Here is an 18,290-nt window from a genome sequence, read left to right as displayed (position 1 = left end):
TGCCACTGAGAGAGACGTTAGACCTAAGAGACCCGCATTAGTCCGCCTCTCAGCACTGGCAAGAAACAGATACCAGCCTTATGACAAACTGGATTTAGGTTACAAGTTATATAATGCAGCGAGTGATAGCCTGATACAGCAGAAGCATTTATACTTACAGCCTTTCATCATTAAGTTAAGCCCACAAATCATCATTTGGAATAAGGATTTTATTTGCACATCAGACTTTAATCAGGTACATTCAGCAGACAGATTCTGGGTACATCCGGACAGAGCCCTGCCGTCTGACAGAAGCGTTGGGGAAAATTCCAAAGCTATGGCAATTTGTCCCCTCTTTTATACACAAACCTCTCCATAGAAGTCTATGGTGAGATACCTAGCTCTCAATTTCTGAGATGATACTTTCCCACGCAGTCTTATCAGCATGTTTTGGGAAGCGTTGAGATAACAGTTCCACATCTGTCTGTGTCGCAATACTTTTCACACCATCTTAAGAACTCTGTATAACCTCTGTAGCCTTTTATACAAAACTAATAGACTCCATTTTGTTCATCTGATTTAAAGTGACAGTTGTACCAGTTTGTGTCAGGACTCATTGTTCAGACCTGCTTTTTGCAGATTCTCAAATATTAAATCACTTTCTTGTTGTTTGGCCTAGTCAGTACTTTTTCAGTTGTTTTAGCTATTTAAGGTATGTAAATTGACCCACCACTATTCCAGTGGATGGATCCCAAGCGGGGACACATATTAACTTACAGGAAAAGCAAGTCCTTGCGCAGCCAGTCATAGATTTTTAAACCTAGCTGGTATTTTTACAGCCTGAGTCCTAAAATCTGGCCTTCCACCCTTCCGGTGGATCCAGTGAGGGTCTCTTGCTGTAGTATAATTATACATTCCCCACTTGTCACCCCCTCTGGAGAGGGGTGACACAAAACTCGTCAAGCGTGTCATCATCTATTCCAGAAGGTGGCAAGCTATCAAACGAGAGGGGGAGTTTTGCTCTTATGGGTTGCTAGCAGATATTATGCCAGACAGAAAACTTCATTGTTAGGTGGTATATTTCTGGGCATATGGAATTCCCTTTATATTACCCAACCCCTTGGACCTTAATCTTGATGTTACCTCTCTTGAGGTGTACTCAAACCTGTAGTGAGAGAGGTTTTATGAATGGGACAAAACCATGAGTTCATCTATACGGGTAATAGCAATTTCAGGTGGATCATACTAATAAATACTTTCAGGTCTTGTTATGACTTAGTACATGGGGAGATAATCTAATGTATCTATCTCAGTGGTCTTGAGAAGGAACAGTGGTTTCGATTAAGCATTGTTATGGGCTCAACAAATATATGGCTAGTATTCAGATTGCAGGCTGGTTAAGGTTTGTAGGTATTCAGAATCCTTAAATAGGTCGGGATTCCTGGACCTTACTAGTACTCATCATTGGCATCCAATCATGAGCACTAATAAGTGGATAGTAAGCATGAGGTTGCCTCATACAGCAAAAAGAGTCAATCCTAGAAAAATTCATATCACCAGAGGTCATGCATGGATCTTGACATATGCATAATGACCTGGAAGTATGGGAAGCAATTTATATATCCATTACCCCACTTGGAGCTTAGTCAAACCTACAGAAAGACATGCAACGTAAGTAAGCCTAAACCAGAGTTAAACAATTGCATAGCTGGTTGATACTAACAGAGTAAAGGAAATAATAGGAAAATAAAAATAAAACCTTTTCAATATCTAGACAGGATTACTGCTAAACTAAAAATAAAACAAAATATGAATCTATAATGTCCATAAACAGCAACAGTAATTCTCAAATTAAGTATCAGTTCTAAATTCTCTTTCATCGATCATGGTTGAGGCGGTGGAAGCGCTGAAGAATCTGGATTTTCAGGCTGGTTTGCTGAAGGAAGTTGCCGATCTTGAGATGGTTAGGCTTGTAACATCTGAGTAAACACATATATCTTTCCCATGGACCCAAGACTTGTGGTCCAGCAGTTTGCAAGGTGTAAAGGTCATTGCCACAACCTTGGGGGATCTAACATCATTTGGACCTGGATAGATCTTGAAGACGTACTTATGGTGTACAAACGGGGATCTTTCCATGTCTTTATTCTAGGCATACACCATCAACTTAAAATGCCTCCTGAAATGCAGAATAACCCACTGGGAGAAACGGAGCAAAAGTATCATGGAAAGCTGTCTTTCCTCTGTAACAGGCTGGACTTTGGGCGAGGGGAGAGCTCTTCCATTTCAGCATGAAGTAAAAACTAACGCATACAGATTTAGAGCAACCTTCAGGTCACCAGTCAAGCCACCATCTTGCCAAACATGGCACTTTTTTTTTTGTTTTAGTTTTTATGTTTTTTTAATCATAAGCTAAATATGTTCTAACTCCATCTCAGGTGTAGAGCACCTGCTGTGATCCATAGTTCGAACCAGTTTGTGGTACAGTAGAGCTAGAAAGATATTTTTTAATTGCATGATGGCCCCTTCCTATCTTCTGCATAAGGATAGACATTATAGAATAGTACATAATTTCCTAGGTTTTTATGCTGCATGCTATCAGAATCACCTATAATTGTCATTTCCCCAAATTTCTACCATTTTCGTTTTAAAAAATAGGGAAATATATGGCCTACAACAATGGACTGCAAAGCAGGAAAACCAGTGCTTGAATCCCAGCTTTTGTACCTTTTGACAAATCATTCTATTTCATGTTGCCTGAGATACCCACTTTGATAAGTTATTAATTTGTAATTCACTTTGCATTTGGATTTAGAAGCGTAACTAACTAAAGGGCCCTTTTACTAAAGTATAGCATGTGCTAATTGCTGCAGATCCTATTTTATACCAGTGGGCCAGGTGGCACTTATTGCATGCTAATATCTATTAGCATGTGCTAAGCTTTAGGGAAGGGCCTCTAAATCTGAAAGAAAAATGCAAATTAAAAACAACCAAACTCTTTCAGCTAGGAATTAGTGCACCTGAAAATGTGTAAATTGCTTTCAGCTAAAATTAGAAAGGGGTGTAGAAATACAACATATAAGGGATTAGGTGTCCACACTTTCATGGGTCAAGAAAGCTGAGAAAAAGGAACCCTCATGCTACTAGTGGAACTTGCAGCTTCCAGTGAGGATTGGCAGGTCTCCTCTGAGGTGGGTGAACGCCTTAGCTGATTTTACTGAGTGGACCCACATTACATCATATTGATGACTTTTGGGTGTCTCCCTGTGCCTCGGGCATAATCCTCCCGCACTTTTACCCTATGATCAGAGATAATAGCTTGCATAAATTTGCATGCTATTATCTCTGATCATAGGGGCGATAAAGCCCAGCGCTGTTCCAGCTCTTTTTTTAGAGCACTGTTCGGAACAGTGCAGGGCTTTTGATCATCTGGGCATTAGATTGCCCACTGTTGGAAACAGGATACTGGGCTTGATGGACCTTCGGTTTGGCCCATTGTGGTAACACTTATGTTCTTATGTTCATATGTCTCTCTAACTACTGCTTTCTTTGTCATATTCACTTCCATTCTCAGAGTGCCTACTCTTGTCCATTTTCACTCAGGATCCAGAGAATGGCTAATTTCTTCTATACCAAAGTTCACAAGATTACTCTTGAATTTTCCACCAGCCCCTCCCACCCTCCCCCACTTCATTTCTTTCCCCTTACCATTAAGTCTATCAACTTGTCTTCCTTTTCTGAAACCAAAAAGGAGGACAATATCTTCTTTTTCTCTGCCAGGCTCATTAAGTGATCCTCTGATCTCATTCCCATCCCATTCTGGTGGAGCCTCTTCTGTTATTATTCCATTACCAGTTGGTGTATCCTAAGGCAGTATTCCCTCTTCTCTCTATGTACTCATGCCCTTAATGCGGTCATCATCCTCCATGGTTTTTAGTAGGGATGTACATTTAACGCATTAATATGATTAACGTGTTAAATGTTTAACTAGTATTAAAAATTTTAATGCATTAACGCCATCATCATCTCTCCCCCACCAGCTAGCACCTGTTTTTACCTCTCACGATGCAGCACGGCACTCCAGCAGACCCTCTCTCCTCTGCATGCACATTCTCCTTGCCCCTCACCACTGCTTCTCACCCGGCCCGAAAGATAAAATCACCAGACAACAAAGGTGAGATAAATTATTTTGGGGCCCTTTTACTAAGCTGTGGCAAAGAGTAGCCTGCGGCAGTGTGAGGTGTCTTTTGGGCACTTGCCGGACAGTTTTTACCATGTCCTGGAAAAAGTGCCTTTTTTTTTTTTAAGGGGCTGGAAAATGGACGCGCGGCAAAATAAAAACCAGTGCACATTTTCAGCCTGAGACGTTACCGCCATCCATTGACTTAGCAGGAAGGTCTCATGTGCTACCCAGGCGGTAGGCATGAAGTGCGCGCCCTTTGACATTTACCGTTGGATAAGCACCGTGCGGTAGAAAATAGAAAATACTTTCTACCGCATGTTTTCGGTGCGTGCAAAATTCAGAATTACTGCCCGGGGCATGCAGTAGCCAGGAGGTAATGCCGATTTGGCACATGCTGGATGCGAGTAGGCCCTTACGCGCCTTTGTAAAAGGGCCCCTTTATTTGTAGTTTTTGTAATTGAAATATGTCAGTTTTGAGAATTTATATCTGCTGTCTATATATTGCACTGTACAGGAGGAAATGTGAGGGGGTGCTTTAAGCGAGTAATCATACGATGTAAAAATTTTAATTGTGATTAATCGTGCGGTTAAACCTTTTAATCGATGGACAGCCCTAGTTGTTAGTACTATTTTTATGCTGACTTTGAGATCATTTTCTCTGTATCAGAATTTTTATTCATAGCCCCAGTCAAGACATAATTTCTAGCCTTTTCTCCCAAACCCTTTCCTCCTTTTTTTTTCTCTTTTTTTTTTTTTTGGTTAACACTGTCAGTCATCATCCCAGTTCATCTTTAAATGCACTCTTCTTTTCTGCACACATCCAACACACTGCTAAAACATATCTGTTCTGTATCACATCACCAAAATACATCACTTTTGTATCGCTACCAAAACCCTCATTGCCTCTTGCTTAGGCTACTGCACCCTACTCCCATTAAACTATCTCTACTGGGACTATGCAAGTCTTTATGTTCTTTTATTTTCTCTGTTACTATATAGATGCATGATTATACTTTCTTATTACAATCATCTATTCTCTTTTCAAGTCACTAAATTATCTTCCTATCTGCTCCTGTTTATAGCTTCAGCTTATCCTTGCAACCTACAAGTGCCTTCACTCTGGAACTCCTCATTACTTCTCTTCTCATCTACACATCCCCTGTGACCTTAAGTTGGATGAAGTGTTCTTATCTACCTTTTTTGGGTTGTCAAATCCCAACGCCACGGGTGGTGATAGGACTGAATTGGCTGAGGCTGAAAAATTAAGATGGGCCCCTTTTAACACCCATCAGTCCCAAGGCAGTAAGGTAGTTGGGGGGGGGGGGAGGGCAGAGGGGAGACAAGGGAAAATCCCTTCAGAGCTTCAGTAGTAAATAAAATCCTGCAAAAAGTAAACATTTTTACAGACATATATAGAAATCTCGCCATGATAGGAATAGAAACTGAAATGCAAGATATCAGAGATGCACATTTCACAAAGCTGATATATTACAATTAAGAAATTCAGAAAAACATGCTTTTTTTTTTTCTAATTGTCTTATCTGAACATTGCTTTGGTCCCTGTGTCTCTCTTCTGTTTTCTCTGGTTTTTTTTTCGTAATTCTTTTTCTAGGGTCTCCTATCCTTTTAACTTTTCTTCTTTCTCTACATCCACCAACTTTCTCCCCTCTGTGTCCTTTATTTGCCCTGTCCAGCACATATTCTCCTGTGTCCAGCATTGCCCCTTTGTGTCCCTGTCCATATTCGTCTGTGTCCAGCATTGCCCCTTTGTGTTCCTGTCCCTCCCCATGTCCAGAGTCTCCCCTCTTTCCCTTTCGTCCTGCACCCCCACCCCAGGGCTAGCAATCTCTCTTTTACACCCCTAACCCCCTTCTCATTGTGGTCCAGCATGTCTCTCCTTAAACCTTTCCCCCCTCCCCTTTTGGTCAGTGTTTCTCTTCCACCCCCCCCCCCCCCCAGCAAGCCCAGCAGCATTCGCTCCATTTCCTCCTCTCCACCTCTTCCAAGCATCCCTCTAAACTTGCAGCAGGTTGTTGGCAGAGGAAGCGATGAAGACAGAATGCCTCCTGCCGATCCCACCAGGGCTTTTCTTCTGCCATGTTCCGCCCACAGGAAATTCCTCTGCCGTATTCTGCCTCCCCCCCTCCTCCATGCCAATGTAAAGGTCCTGGTAAGGCCAACTAGAGGCAGCCTGTTTTCATTGCTACCTCTGCCTGCCACATACCCTGAATTTGGAGTACTGCTGGGTGGGGGGGGGGGGGGGGGGAGAGAAAGAGGTGCCAGATAGAGGGCACCTTGGTTCCACAGCAGGTGACCCATACCATTGGGCAGCCCTGGACTTTTTGCCAGGCTTACTCAATGGTATTCTTACCCTGCCCATCTCTGCACATTCTGTATTGTTATAGTTTGTGCTGGGTTCAAGTTTTTTATGGAAGTGTGTCCTCCCTGTCTGTTTATGTTCAAGACCTGCCAAAAGCCTATCTTTTGAAAACTGTTTTTAAACTTTAAATCTCAGCATTTCCTGATCAGTCTTGTTAATCATGCAAGTTCTTAATGCACATTGAATCTCTAACTCATTTTCAAAGGGATGTGCCTCACAGAGGTTTTGCTATGAAAAGACGGCCAGTGAACATGACTCAGTTGCAAAGTACATGCCTTAAAGTATGCATAGAGCTTTAAAAATGTAGTCTTTGCCCACCTGTTTTTACCTCTTCTGTGGGTAAAAGTATGATTTGTTTCCATATTGAGGGCCAGATGTACAAAGCTTAAAGCGCTTTTGATTATGTAGCTACTAACGCACAAAGGGGTTTGCTGTTAGCAGCCACCAAGAACCCCATGCAAATATATTACAATGAGCTCATTAGTATTCTGGTGGGTGCACAGCTCTAGAGCAGCAGTAATTTAGTGAACAAATTTTACGGCGGCTCAGGAGCTGCAAAAGCTGCCTGCTTGTGCTTCCTGCTTCTCATCTCCCAGCCCCCCCCCCCCCCCCCCCCCCACTGAAATTTAAAAAAAAAATTTCCCTAGTGGTCCAATGGACCCCAACCCCCCCCCCCCCCCAATCTTTTTTTTTTTTAATTTCCCTGGTGGTCCAGTGAACCTGACCGCCCCCCCCCCCCCCCTGAATCTTTTTTTTTTTTTAGATTCTCTCCTGCCTCGGCCCCACCTGGAATACAGTGGTGGTGCCCACGCCCTGTCCAGTGCATTCTGGGATATACTAGGCAGGGCTAAGTACTATATAGAAAAAAACAACTTATATGGTGTTTAGCCCCACCCATTGCACCCCAGAATGCACTGGGCAGAGCCTGGGCACAGCCATTGTATTCTGGGCGGGCCTGAGGCAGGAGAGAGGAGGAGCTGTTGCTCCTGCCCTCTTGCTTCCACCTTGTAAAGGTACATGGAGGGGTGTGGGTGGGGTCGGGATCGGTAGGAGAGTGTGTGTACGCATGAGGGAAGGGGTCCGGTCCAATGGACTACCAGGGAAAGTTAAAAAAAAAAGATTTTGTGTGGGGGTGGGAGGGCCATGGGGACGGGGATCAGGGTCCACTGGACCACCAGGTGAAAAAAAAAAGATTCGGGGGGTGGGGGGGTGTCGGGAAAAAAATTTTTAAAGTGGGGGGTCGGGGAAGTCCGGTGCATCAGAGCTGTCAAATGCATTTGACAGCTCGGACTCGCAAACAGCGAGCAATGCACAGCGAGGGATCCGTGCAGCTCATTTGCATGTGATCTCCTTTGTGCATCGCTTGCTGTTAGCGAGTCGGTAAATTTTACCGAGGCAGCTGTATTTTACGGTTGCGTTTGTGCATTGGGCTTTGAATTGGGGAAGGGAGAAATAAGCAAATATAGTTTTATGCAGATAAACACATTTGCCCATGTAAAATACTTTCATTTCCTCCTCACTATTTAAAACCCTCCTTGACTGCATTCCATTTTGGCCTCTTCTACGGTAGGGCTGTAAAGTGAGAGACCATGTGATCCATGTACCTGGAGAAGAAGGAGATGGAAATGGTGTGAATGCTGTGCCACATCCAGCTGCTAAAATCTTGGATGATCTACTGCTGCACAGAGATGTCATTGTTGTGGCATTTTCTAAAGATAAGAATAGGTGAGAAAAGAAATTCTTTCCCTGATTTGTTAATGTATTGACACCTCACTGTCTTTAATTTTTGTTTTATAGTATATATTATAGAGAAAGAAACCAACAATGATTTAATAACTGAAGCAACTTTCATATTTGAGTTTCATTCTGTTGACAGTGGAGGCTGCAGTGCTGCTTTCTTGAGCATGCCACCTCTTGTGTTACCCTTTACTTGATACACGGACTACTGCACCTAATAGGTTAGTGTTTGATGACATTGAAATTTTCCAGGGATGTGGACGAATTAAAATTGAACAAGGCACATATCCAATAATCAGATCCTCTACTGGAGAACCTGTATATTTTTGGTATGTTACTTATAACATTGTTCAAAGTGAGTGGCATCCCTTTCGTCTGGAAAATTGGAAATAGATATATTGAAATTTATAAGTTTTTTCCATATACGGATTGACAGGTGCCGTACCTCTATTGTCACTATAGATGCTTTAGGGGTGTCAAGAGGGGTAGTTGATCAATTTATTTATTTTTTGTCTACTAGATTGTAAGCTCTTTGAGCAGGGACTGTCTTTCTTCTATGTTTGTGCAGCGCTGCGTATGCCTTGTAGCGCTATAGAAATGCTAAATAGTAGTAGTAGTAGTAGTAGTTAAAGCCAGAAATCATTGTTGTACTTATATTCCCAATAATGCTAGCCCTGATGATTCTGTTATGAAGGCCTTACAAGGCCTTTCAGCATTGGCCAGTGAATTAGCTACTAATTCAGGTGTTGATACTGTTGTCTGTTGCATTATTCCCTATGTTTGGAGGTTTGTCTTAAGCCTTTTTGTTACTACTCTCGGTACAAGACAAACTAGACTTCCATCATAAATTTTGTGTAGGCCTACTGCTGTTGATGTTATTTATTTTACTTTTATTGCCTGTAACGCAAGTACACCTCTCTTATTAAGGAAGGTATTTATTCTGCTTATACTGTTTTTAATTGAAATATTGTATGGTTGATTTTTTTTTAGTTTTTTTATATTCTGCTAATGTGAATAGATAGGTTTAGATTGTTTTTTTTTTCATTTTCATACTGTTGTACCTTTCATCAATGGACCTCGAGTGGTAACTAAGCGGACTGTTCTCTACTGGTGATGATTTCTCAGTCATCAAGAGGGGAATGAATTGATTTGCTCCATTTTCTGTACAAAGGAAGAAGAAGATTATGTTCCTATGTATGTTCCAAAATGCTATAAGTCAGCATGGCCTTCATATATGATCAAGGCCCATTACACTCAGAGTGGTGCCACTGCCTCACTCGTAATCATAATGCTCCCTAGCAAGCAGTAGTTATTCATTATATTTACTCTAGTAAGTTTGTATTTGGCCAATATTAACCCTTCTTTAATGCTACAATGAAATATTTCTTCCCTAATAATACTAGTTTTAAGTTGTATTTACACAATCACTGTGTGACTAATGATTAGCTCTGTAATAATGATATATCAGTTGATTACAATCGTGTGTACTCAAACAAATAGACTTAATTGAATTCTCGTGTTTCCAAGTTTCAGTCTGCCCCAGAGGGGTAATTACAGGATAGTTAGGCCCCTTGGGTTGGTTATGGTAAAAGGGAATCCCAACGCTGCATTTTCATTCAGCATATATTTATGTATCCGCATGCTGACTCTTGCTATGGCCTTGTCCCTTATTATGCCAGACCACCCATGTCACCTCAGATATATACATCTCCTCACCAGGCTCTAGGAGCCCTCTGGAACGGATGGCCACATACTAGAACTCACATGTGCCGCCCCCCCCCCTTGGGGGCCCAGCAAGAGGAGAATGTAGAAATATGCTGTCACTTGCTCTCAGTGAAATACAGGCCAAGGGCTCAGGCTAAGAGCTAGGCCTCTAAGAATCAAAGATCATCTCTGACACACATACATTTCACTGCAGCAAGTGCTGAAGTAAGCAACTGAGAGCAGATAGAGGGAGGGGGAATCTGCTCTATAAACAATAGCGAGACTGACACTAGCAAGTAAGTCACAAGCATGGATGTTTTGGCTAATGGAAGATAGTAGTGGGTCAGGTGCAAGTGGGGGGGGGGGGGGGGGGGAACTGAAGGGAACAAAACGACATGTGAAGTCATTACTTCACAGATGTTGCCATGAACATCTTTTGTTGATACTTAGAGCTTGGAAACATATGAACTCATCGTTATCAACTGATAATGAACAAAGACTTCTGGTGAGAAATTTAGGGTCCATAGAAATGAATGGTACCAGAAAGGTATAAAAAGGGCAGTCTGCAAGGGTATCCGAGCAGAAGGCAGAAGAGAGAAGACAGACTGCACCTGCTGTGTGTCACGAAGTGCTGTTCCACCATGTTCCAGATATGAATGCCTAATTGCCTGTACTGCCTTTGGTGAGATGCTAATAAAATATCTTCTTGTATCCCAGTGTATCCTTCTAATTGTTGAGGGCATTTATACTCGGCCTGTGTAAAACAAGCCGAGAATATACAAAGTGAAAGTAATTAACTATCTTTAAATTAGTAGAAACCTTATTGTGTCACCTGCCCAAACTATTAATACCATGGCCTTATAGCTTTTTATAGCTTCTATTATATTCACACCACATTTTGCTATGATACAAGAACAAGAAGATGGGGTCAGAACTTGTTCTTTCTAGGAAAGGTGCTACAATAAAACAGTGGCGTAGCCAGTCAGCCAATTTTGAGTGGGGCTAAGCCACCCTACCCCCACCTCAAAATATAAATATAGTAGCTAATGAGGATTCCCAAGCTCTATCAGCTGAAGACTTTCTCTACAGGTGGCCAGAACTCCCTTTTACCAAGCTTGACAGGCAGCAGCAACGTCCATAAGCCACTGATGCTGGCACCGTACACATGCTTAGTTGTTGGTGGCTCAAGGATATTGTCGCTTACTGCAGAGCTTGGTAGAAGGGAGCTCTGGCTGTCTTTGGAGGCGGACCTCAGCTGGGGATGCTTGGGGATCCCCACCAGCTATACAACAAGGGTGCTAGGGCCCAGGTCAGAAAATAAAGAAGGGATCCCCTCTCCTCCCTGCGTCCCCTATGATTTCCCCACATGCCACTACTTTCACACCGACAGACCCTCACCAAATACAGAACAAGGGATCACAAATTAGAAATAAAAATATTTCGTCAAAAATTGAATAGAGAACCCCAAGAAGTTAACCTTAGCATTTACTGCAACACCGGAGAATAAAAACAGAAATGCATTTCCTTTTCTACTGAACACAATATAAAGACATTTGCTATGGACATCTCACAAAGCTAACATATTCCTTTTAGAACTTTCAAAATAAAATGATTTTTTCTACTTTTGTGGTCTGGGTATTTTATTTTCCATCATGCTGGTTCATTTTTTCTGCTTTTCTGTCTGTCATCTGTTAATTCTCTTTCAATTTGCTACTGTCCATTTGTGTTTTCTCATATCTCCTGTCTGTTCCCTCACTTCACCTGCCTCTGACATATTGATTGTTCCTTTTTAGCTCTTCTCTCTTTTTGTTCTTTTCTTCCTCTCTGTCAACTCAGATTTCAACCTTTCTCACCCTTTTTACTTTTCAGTTACCTATCAAATTTCCATCTTTTTCACTTACCCACTAGCCCTCCCATTTCCCATCTCACTCCTTCCCCAGCCCTCTATTCCCTTTCATCTTGAATCTACTCCACATTTCCATATTTCTACCCTCTGTAATCACTATCCTCTCATTCATGTCCTTGCCACCCCCTCCTGGCCTCTCTCACATGGTTCCACCATTCCCTCCACCTTTTTAGCCCAGTAGCTGATCCCTCTTTCTCCCCTCTCCACTCTTGTAGCCTGAATTCTTCCTTCCCCTTCTCTCTTCCCTCCTGCTCTCTCCTCCTTGGTCCAGCATTTCTCCCTCTCTTGTCCCTCACTCCCATTGTCTGGCATCCATTCATCACTTCCTTCTGCTCATGGATCCAACATCTCCCTCTTTTCTTTCCTTCATTCCTGTTTTCTCTCCCTCCCTCTCATCTGCTTCCATGTTAACATCTTTCCCTCTCTCCTATTGTCCAACATCTTTCTCTCTTCGTCCCTTGGGTCTGGGGTCTATCATTTCTCTTCCCCTCCCTCCATGCAGCATCCTCTCCCTTCCACTTCCATGTCCAACATTTCTGCCTCTCTCCCACTGTCCATTTCTCTCTCCCCCCATGCCCTGAGCCCAACATCTCTCTCTTCCCCCACCATGATGCAGCATCTCTCCCTCCCCTCCACCATCATGTTCAACATTTTGCCCTTCTCCCCTTTCCATGCACCATCTGTCCCTCCCCTCCACTCCTATGCCCAGCATTTCTCCATCTCTTTCCCCTCTCCAGTCAGCATCTCTCCATTCCTTCCACCCTATATTCAATCTTTCTCCATTTCTTGCCCCTCTCCTCCCCTTGCAGCTTCTCTCCTTCCCTCTCCTACTCCATATGCAAGATTTTTCCCTCTTGCCCCTCTCTACCCCTTTGCTGCACCTTTCCCTTACTCCCCCTTTCCACCTTACGTCCAACAGTTTTCCCTCTCTTGCCTCTCTTCCTCCCACCATGCACCTACCTCCCCTACCCCACTCCAGCAGCACCAGTAGTTCCCACAGGCTGCCTGCTGCTCTGCCATTAACCCAGAAGCCTCCCCTCTGCTGCGTCTTACCCAGTCAGAAACAGGATGTTGCGACAGACGGGTGGGATATGGCAGAGGGGAGGCCTCCAGGTTTACAGCAGGCAGCATGTGAGAACTGCTGCCAGAGACCCATTGAAGTAAGAGCTACACACTTAAAAGAGGGACGAGGGAGATGCAAGACCGTGGGAGTCCAGCCTACTCTGTCAAGGGTGCACTGCTGCTGGGTGGGCCTGAGCCCAAACTGGTCGGGCAAGAACAGCCCAACAAAACCCTAAAATAGTTTGACGCACTAGGTTACTGGGGATTTTATTTTTTTTTATTTTTGGGGAGAGTACTATAAACAATATGTAAAAGTCTGCAAACAAACTTGGAGTACTTGTTAATTACTTTGAGATTTATTGCAAATTTCTCCTTAGCTGTTTTGTTCTCTTTCATATTCTTGTATAGTTGCACATGTGCAACCATGTTTTATTTATTTATTTTTTTAATAATGGAAACAGTTACAGATAATAACTATGGAATTGTTTAAAATAGCTTCTTTTTTTTTTATTTTAATTTTTTTTTTAGTGACTCTGAGATAGAACTACCAGACAAGGATCTTGAATATGATGTAGTATTGGAACCAAATGCACTGTGGGGGCAGAAGACAGGAGAGATCAGTACTGTAAGTAAAGTTAGAATAATGTTCTGTTCTATTGAAATAGTAGTTGTTTACTTTCAGCTACCCCTATCTGCCAACAGTAAGCAGCCCTTGAAAACCCCGACAAGCACTGCACACATGCTCCTGGTCTGGCTACCTCCAACCCACTGACTGTGTTTCTGCTTGGTTTTGGCAAGTACCTTGTCCACAAGATGCTGTCTGGTTTGTGGGGACACTTGAAACCACACAAGCCTTCCAGGGACAGGAAAATACCTACTATACCTGACTGTAGCTCACTTTTAGGTATAACCAAAAAAAAAGCATGAGACGAAACAAAAAAAAATATATAATATAATATATATATATCTGTGTCATACTTTTCTTAGAAAGGCACAGTACGCTAACCCACTGCTCCAAAAAGCCTTCTCTACATAATCATTTTTGTTTAAAATTACTAAAGCTCCACCTTTGTTCATTTTTTAAAATAACTATAGAATTATAATGTTTTAAGGTTCCAGTGCTGTTTCATCAAAACTTAAATTACTTCAATTCTGGTGAATCACTGCTACTAGAAGAGCTATGGGATGACAAAGAATTATTAAGATACCTTTTATTTCACCCTCGCTTTTGTCTTTCTTTATGTTTTTATACATCCAAGGATACACTTTATTGTTGGCAGAGTCCTTTTTGTCTCAAGCTTTTTCAATTTTTGTTTCTGTTTAGAAGGAATGGGTCTACGGAATCTTAGCAGAGATTGGGTGGCGACGCCGGTAATTGGAGAGTAAAACCAATTCTGGGCGGACTACTACGGTCTGTGCCCTGATCGTGGCTGAATAGATATGGATGGGCTGGAGTATAAATTTTAAGGGGCTGCGACGATAGCTTCAGAACTTTTAGTACAAGAACAGTGCTGGGCAGACTTTTACGGTCTGTGCCCTGAGAAAGTATCACATACCATTTAAAATGAGTTTATGTTGTTGGGGCAGACTGGATGGACCATTCAGTTCTATATCTGCTGTCATTTCATTTCATTTACTATGTTAATCTCTTCTCTGTATTTATCAATGTATTTAAATCCTTGGATACCAAACTGTTCATATCCTAAATTGTTCTTCATCGTTTTCAGTTCCTCATACAAAAGTTCTTCCTTTCAGTTAACTACTACTTTGCATCTGTTAAAATTTGGCTTTGTCATCAACAAAATCTTCATCCTTAAATATATGAGGCTCCTTATTAGAGCCCGACCGAACCCAGGATCTTCGGTTTATACCAAAACCAAATGCGGCACTGAAATTGACCAATCGGTTTCAACAGAAACCAAAACTTCCCCCCAAAATGCAAATGAACCCCACTTGTTCCTGCCCCATGCCATTGCAGCAGGCTTTGATCCTGGTGACCTGGGTTCAATTCCCACTACAGCCGTTTGTGACCTTGAGCAAGTCACTTAACCCTCCATTGCCCCAGGTGCAAGAACTTGCCACCCTGTTTACTAAGCCATGTAACAATGCCGGCACAGCCCATTGAAAGTGAATGGACTGTGTCGGCATTAGTGCAAGGCAGCCGCTAGCGCAGCTTAGTAAACAGGGGGGTTAGATTGTGAGCCCTCTAGACACAGAGAAAGTACCTGCATATGTGTTCAGTGCTGCATATATCTAGTAGTACTATAGAAATGATTACTAGTGGTAGTAGACTGCTGAGACTTTCTGCGGCAGAAGTCCTGGCAGGCATTGCAAAGGAGCAGCGGCACGGGTCAGGAATGGGTGCGGTTCATTTCTGTCTCCAAAGAGGCCACTAAACTACCAGGGCTTTCTAAGGTAGAGGTGGTCATGTGGGATGGGAGGGGGGAGTGAGTTTCAGTTTCAGCTAAAAATGCACAGGTATTTTTGGCCAAAACCTGAACACAGATTTTGGTCCGGTTTCACTTCTAAAACTGAAATTCGGTTGGTCTCTACTCTTAAGGAAATTCTGTACAACAAATTAAAAATTCTGTACACAGTATTTGAAAATTCTGCACATTTTATTTATTTGTTTTTTTTTTTTTTTTTTTGCAGAATTCCTCCATTTTAAAGGCCATTTTCTTCCCTCGTACATGAAATACCCTGACCATCACAGCAGTTTCTTTCCTCGGGTTATACCTTCTCCATTTCTCTCTTAGCTTGTGCCCCTTCCACTGTTAAGTTCAGTCCCCAGCTTTCTCTACCTCCTCTTCAGGATGTGAATACCTCCAATTTTTCTCCTCTTCCTCCTTCACCCTCTTTTTGTTCACCTATTCTCTACCCTCTAGCAGTACTCTGCCTTCTAGAGTTCTCTCTTCCCATCTCTCAGATTTCACTGCCCTCCCTTTGCTCTCCCCCTAACTCTCAGCAAGACCCCTGTTCTGTCCACCCCCAAAGTATCTTCCCCCTTTCTCAGGCAATCCCCACCTTACTAAGCTAAAAGCCCACCTTTTTGATGCTGCTTTTAACTCCTAACCCTTATTCACTTGTTCAGAACCCTTATTTTATCATCCTCACTTTAATATTCCCTTATCTCTTTATCCTTATCTCTTTATCCTGTTTGTCCTAATTAGATTGTAAGCTCTGTCGAGCAGGGACTGTCTCTTCATGTTCAAGTGTACAGCGCTGTGTACGTCTAGTAGCTCTATAGAAATGATAAGTAGTAGTAGTAGTAGTACTTTTCTATGCCCCAAGCCCCATGGCACACACTCCTTCCACCTTTTGCCAACCTTCGCCTCTCCCATGGCGCACACCCCCCACATCTAACCTTTTTGTAGCCCTTCACTCCATGATACACACACACATGTTATCCACCTTGCCCCAGCCCTCCTCCCCCATGACACATACAACCCTGTGCACCTTCTTGCAGCCTTCCACACTCTTCCCATGGCGCACACGGATCCACTCACACAAACATGAAATTTATTCATAACCTGCTAATTTCCTTTCCTTGAGTCTTGCTAGACCAGTCCAGACCAATGGGTTGAATCCTTCTACCATCAAATGGAAGTAGATGTACCAAGCTATACCAGTGACATCACCGATATAAGGGCTGGTGCAGCCTAGAATTCTCCAGTATGCCTCTGCTAAACTGAACTTGGTCCACTTTCTATATACCAATTTAAACTCATCAAAATCACTGCAGCATATATCGTGAAACGCATAATTGGCTAGACTATACACAGCCCAGGGAAAGAGCAAGCAGCCCCCAAAGAAATCCCATATGCCATAGTCTTCCAGAGTGGGAACTGGACTGGTCTAGCAGGACTCAAGGAAAAGAAATTAAGAGGTATGAATACATTTCATGTTTTCTTGTTTATTGTTTCCAACTGTTTGAGGATAAACTTTTCAGTTTATTAGCTCTGTTTCTGTGACAGGCCCATTATCTACATTAATGTTTTGTTTGGTAAGAGTTGTGACCATATTTTGAGATCTCAGTGTTCTATAGAAACCAGCAGGAAATAGCATGCTGGACAGGAAGCTGTCAACTTAGGTTTGCAGGTGGGTCCTGAGCAGCGCTTGGCAGAACCTTCCAAAGTGTCCACAGTGGTTAACTCTGAGTGAAGAATAATAGTTTTGAGATGGTGCATGACCTTTATGTAGTAGTACAAACACTACTGAAACTTTGGTTTCTTGTATGTATGTAACAGATTTATATCCCATGTTATCTAAAGAAATCCAAGCAGGTTATAAATAACTTACATATTAGATTTTAAAAGGGGACCTTCAGTAATAACTTATTGAAAGCAAATGAGCTATTTTCAATGTATTTGAAGGATATCCTGCAGTTGCCAGATTCAACTTTACCTCCTTATACAAAAATATATTATTTACCTCAAAAGAAAGTTTCATCTGTAGATTCTGCAGGATTGTCACAAGGGGAGGCTCAGAAACCTCAAAATTTAACTGCATTTCTTGAGGACTCGAATTTTGAGATTACAGACCGAGGAATATTGTTAGTTCAGTTTGTATTTGAGAAAGATTTGAACCATGTGTTTAAGTTATATTTCAAGAATTCTGTTAAACTGTTTTATGGACAAAAATTTTGGATGTACCCTGATGTTGCGAAGGCAACTCAGGAGAGGAGACAATTCTTGGATTTAAGAAAGAATGTAAAAGTTTTGGGAGCATCGTTCTTGTTAGCTTATCCCTGTAAGTGCAGAGTTAACTTCCAGGGAAATAAGTATGTTTTTTCTGAACCATCACAGCTAAAAGTTTTTGTGGAAGCTAAGAGGATTCAGACCCCCACAGTGTAATAACATCAGACCAATTAAGACAGTTTGTGGAATAAAGGTTAGCCGATTTATTTAACTAATAGTTATGTTTATAAAACTTCTCCTCATGTTTCTTAACGCCCCCCCCCCCTTCCATAATTGAGGTCTAAGGAAGAATGAAAATTGTCATAATTTAGACAAGGAAGTGTTTTGTAATTGATTCTTGATGATATTTCCTTCTGTGTTTCCTATGCAAGTTGTTGTACTTGTGAAATTGAAAATCAATAAAGAATTTAAATAAAAGGGGACCTTCCGTAATAATAAAAAATAAAAACATATTTAGTAATTTAAAAACACAAAACATAATAGTAGAGATACTTCATATCATTTCCTGTTTAGACAAATCCATTACCAACAGCCATTGACCTTAACCAGAAAAGGCTGCTTAAACAGGATTTTAAACTTTTGTGAAAAGCCAGCAAAGATGAAATTCACCTTGGTTCTTGAGGATGTGAGTTCCATAAAATA

The 18,290-nt window shown here is 42.0% G+C and overlaps 1 protein-coding gene across 3 annotated transcripts in view; it reads left to right on the top strand.

Moving 5' to 3' along the window:
• Nucleotides 1–18,290, top strand: part of KIAA1841 (KIAA1841 ortholog) — a 155,845-nt gene that overhangs the window by 87,382 nt on the left and 50,173 nt on the right. For all 3 annotated transcript variants that reach the window (XM_030196181.1, XM_030196182.1, XM_030196183.1), the window contains exons 12-13: nt 8,113–8,267; nt 13,480–13,576. In XM_030196181.1, coding sequence (XP_030052041.1) covers nt 8,113–8,267; nt 13,480–13,576 — 252 coding nt within the window. The remainder of the gene's footprint in view (nt 1–8,112; nt 8,268–13,479; nt 13,577–18,290) is intronic.

Source organism: Microcaecilia unicolor, chromosome 3 (genome assembly GCF_901765095.1).
Source record: "Microcaecilia unicolor chromosome 3, aMicUni1.1, whole genome shotgun sequence".
NCBI lineage: Eukaryota > Metazoa > Chordata > Amphibia > Gymnophiona > Siphonopidae > Microcaecilia > Microcaecilia unicolor.
This window is presented reverse-complemented; position numbering and strand designations above follow the sequence as displayed.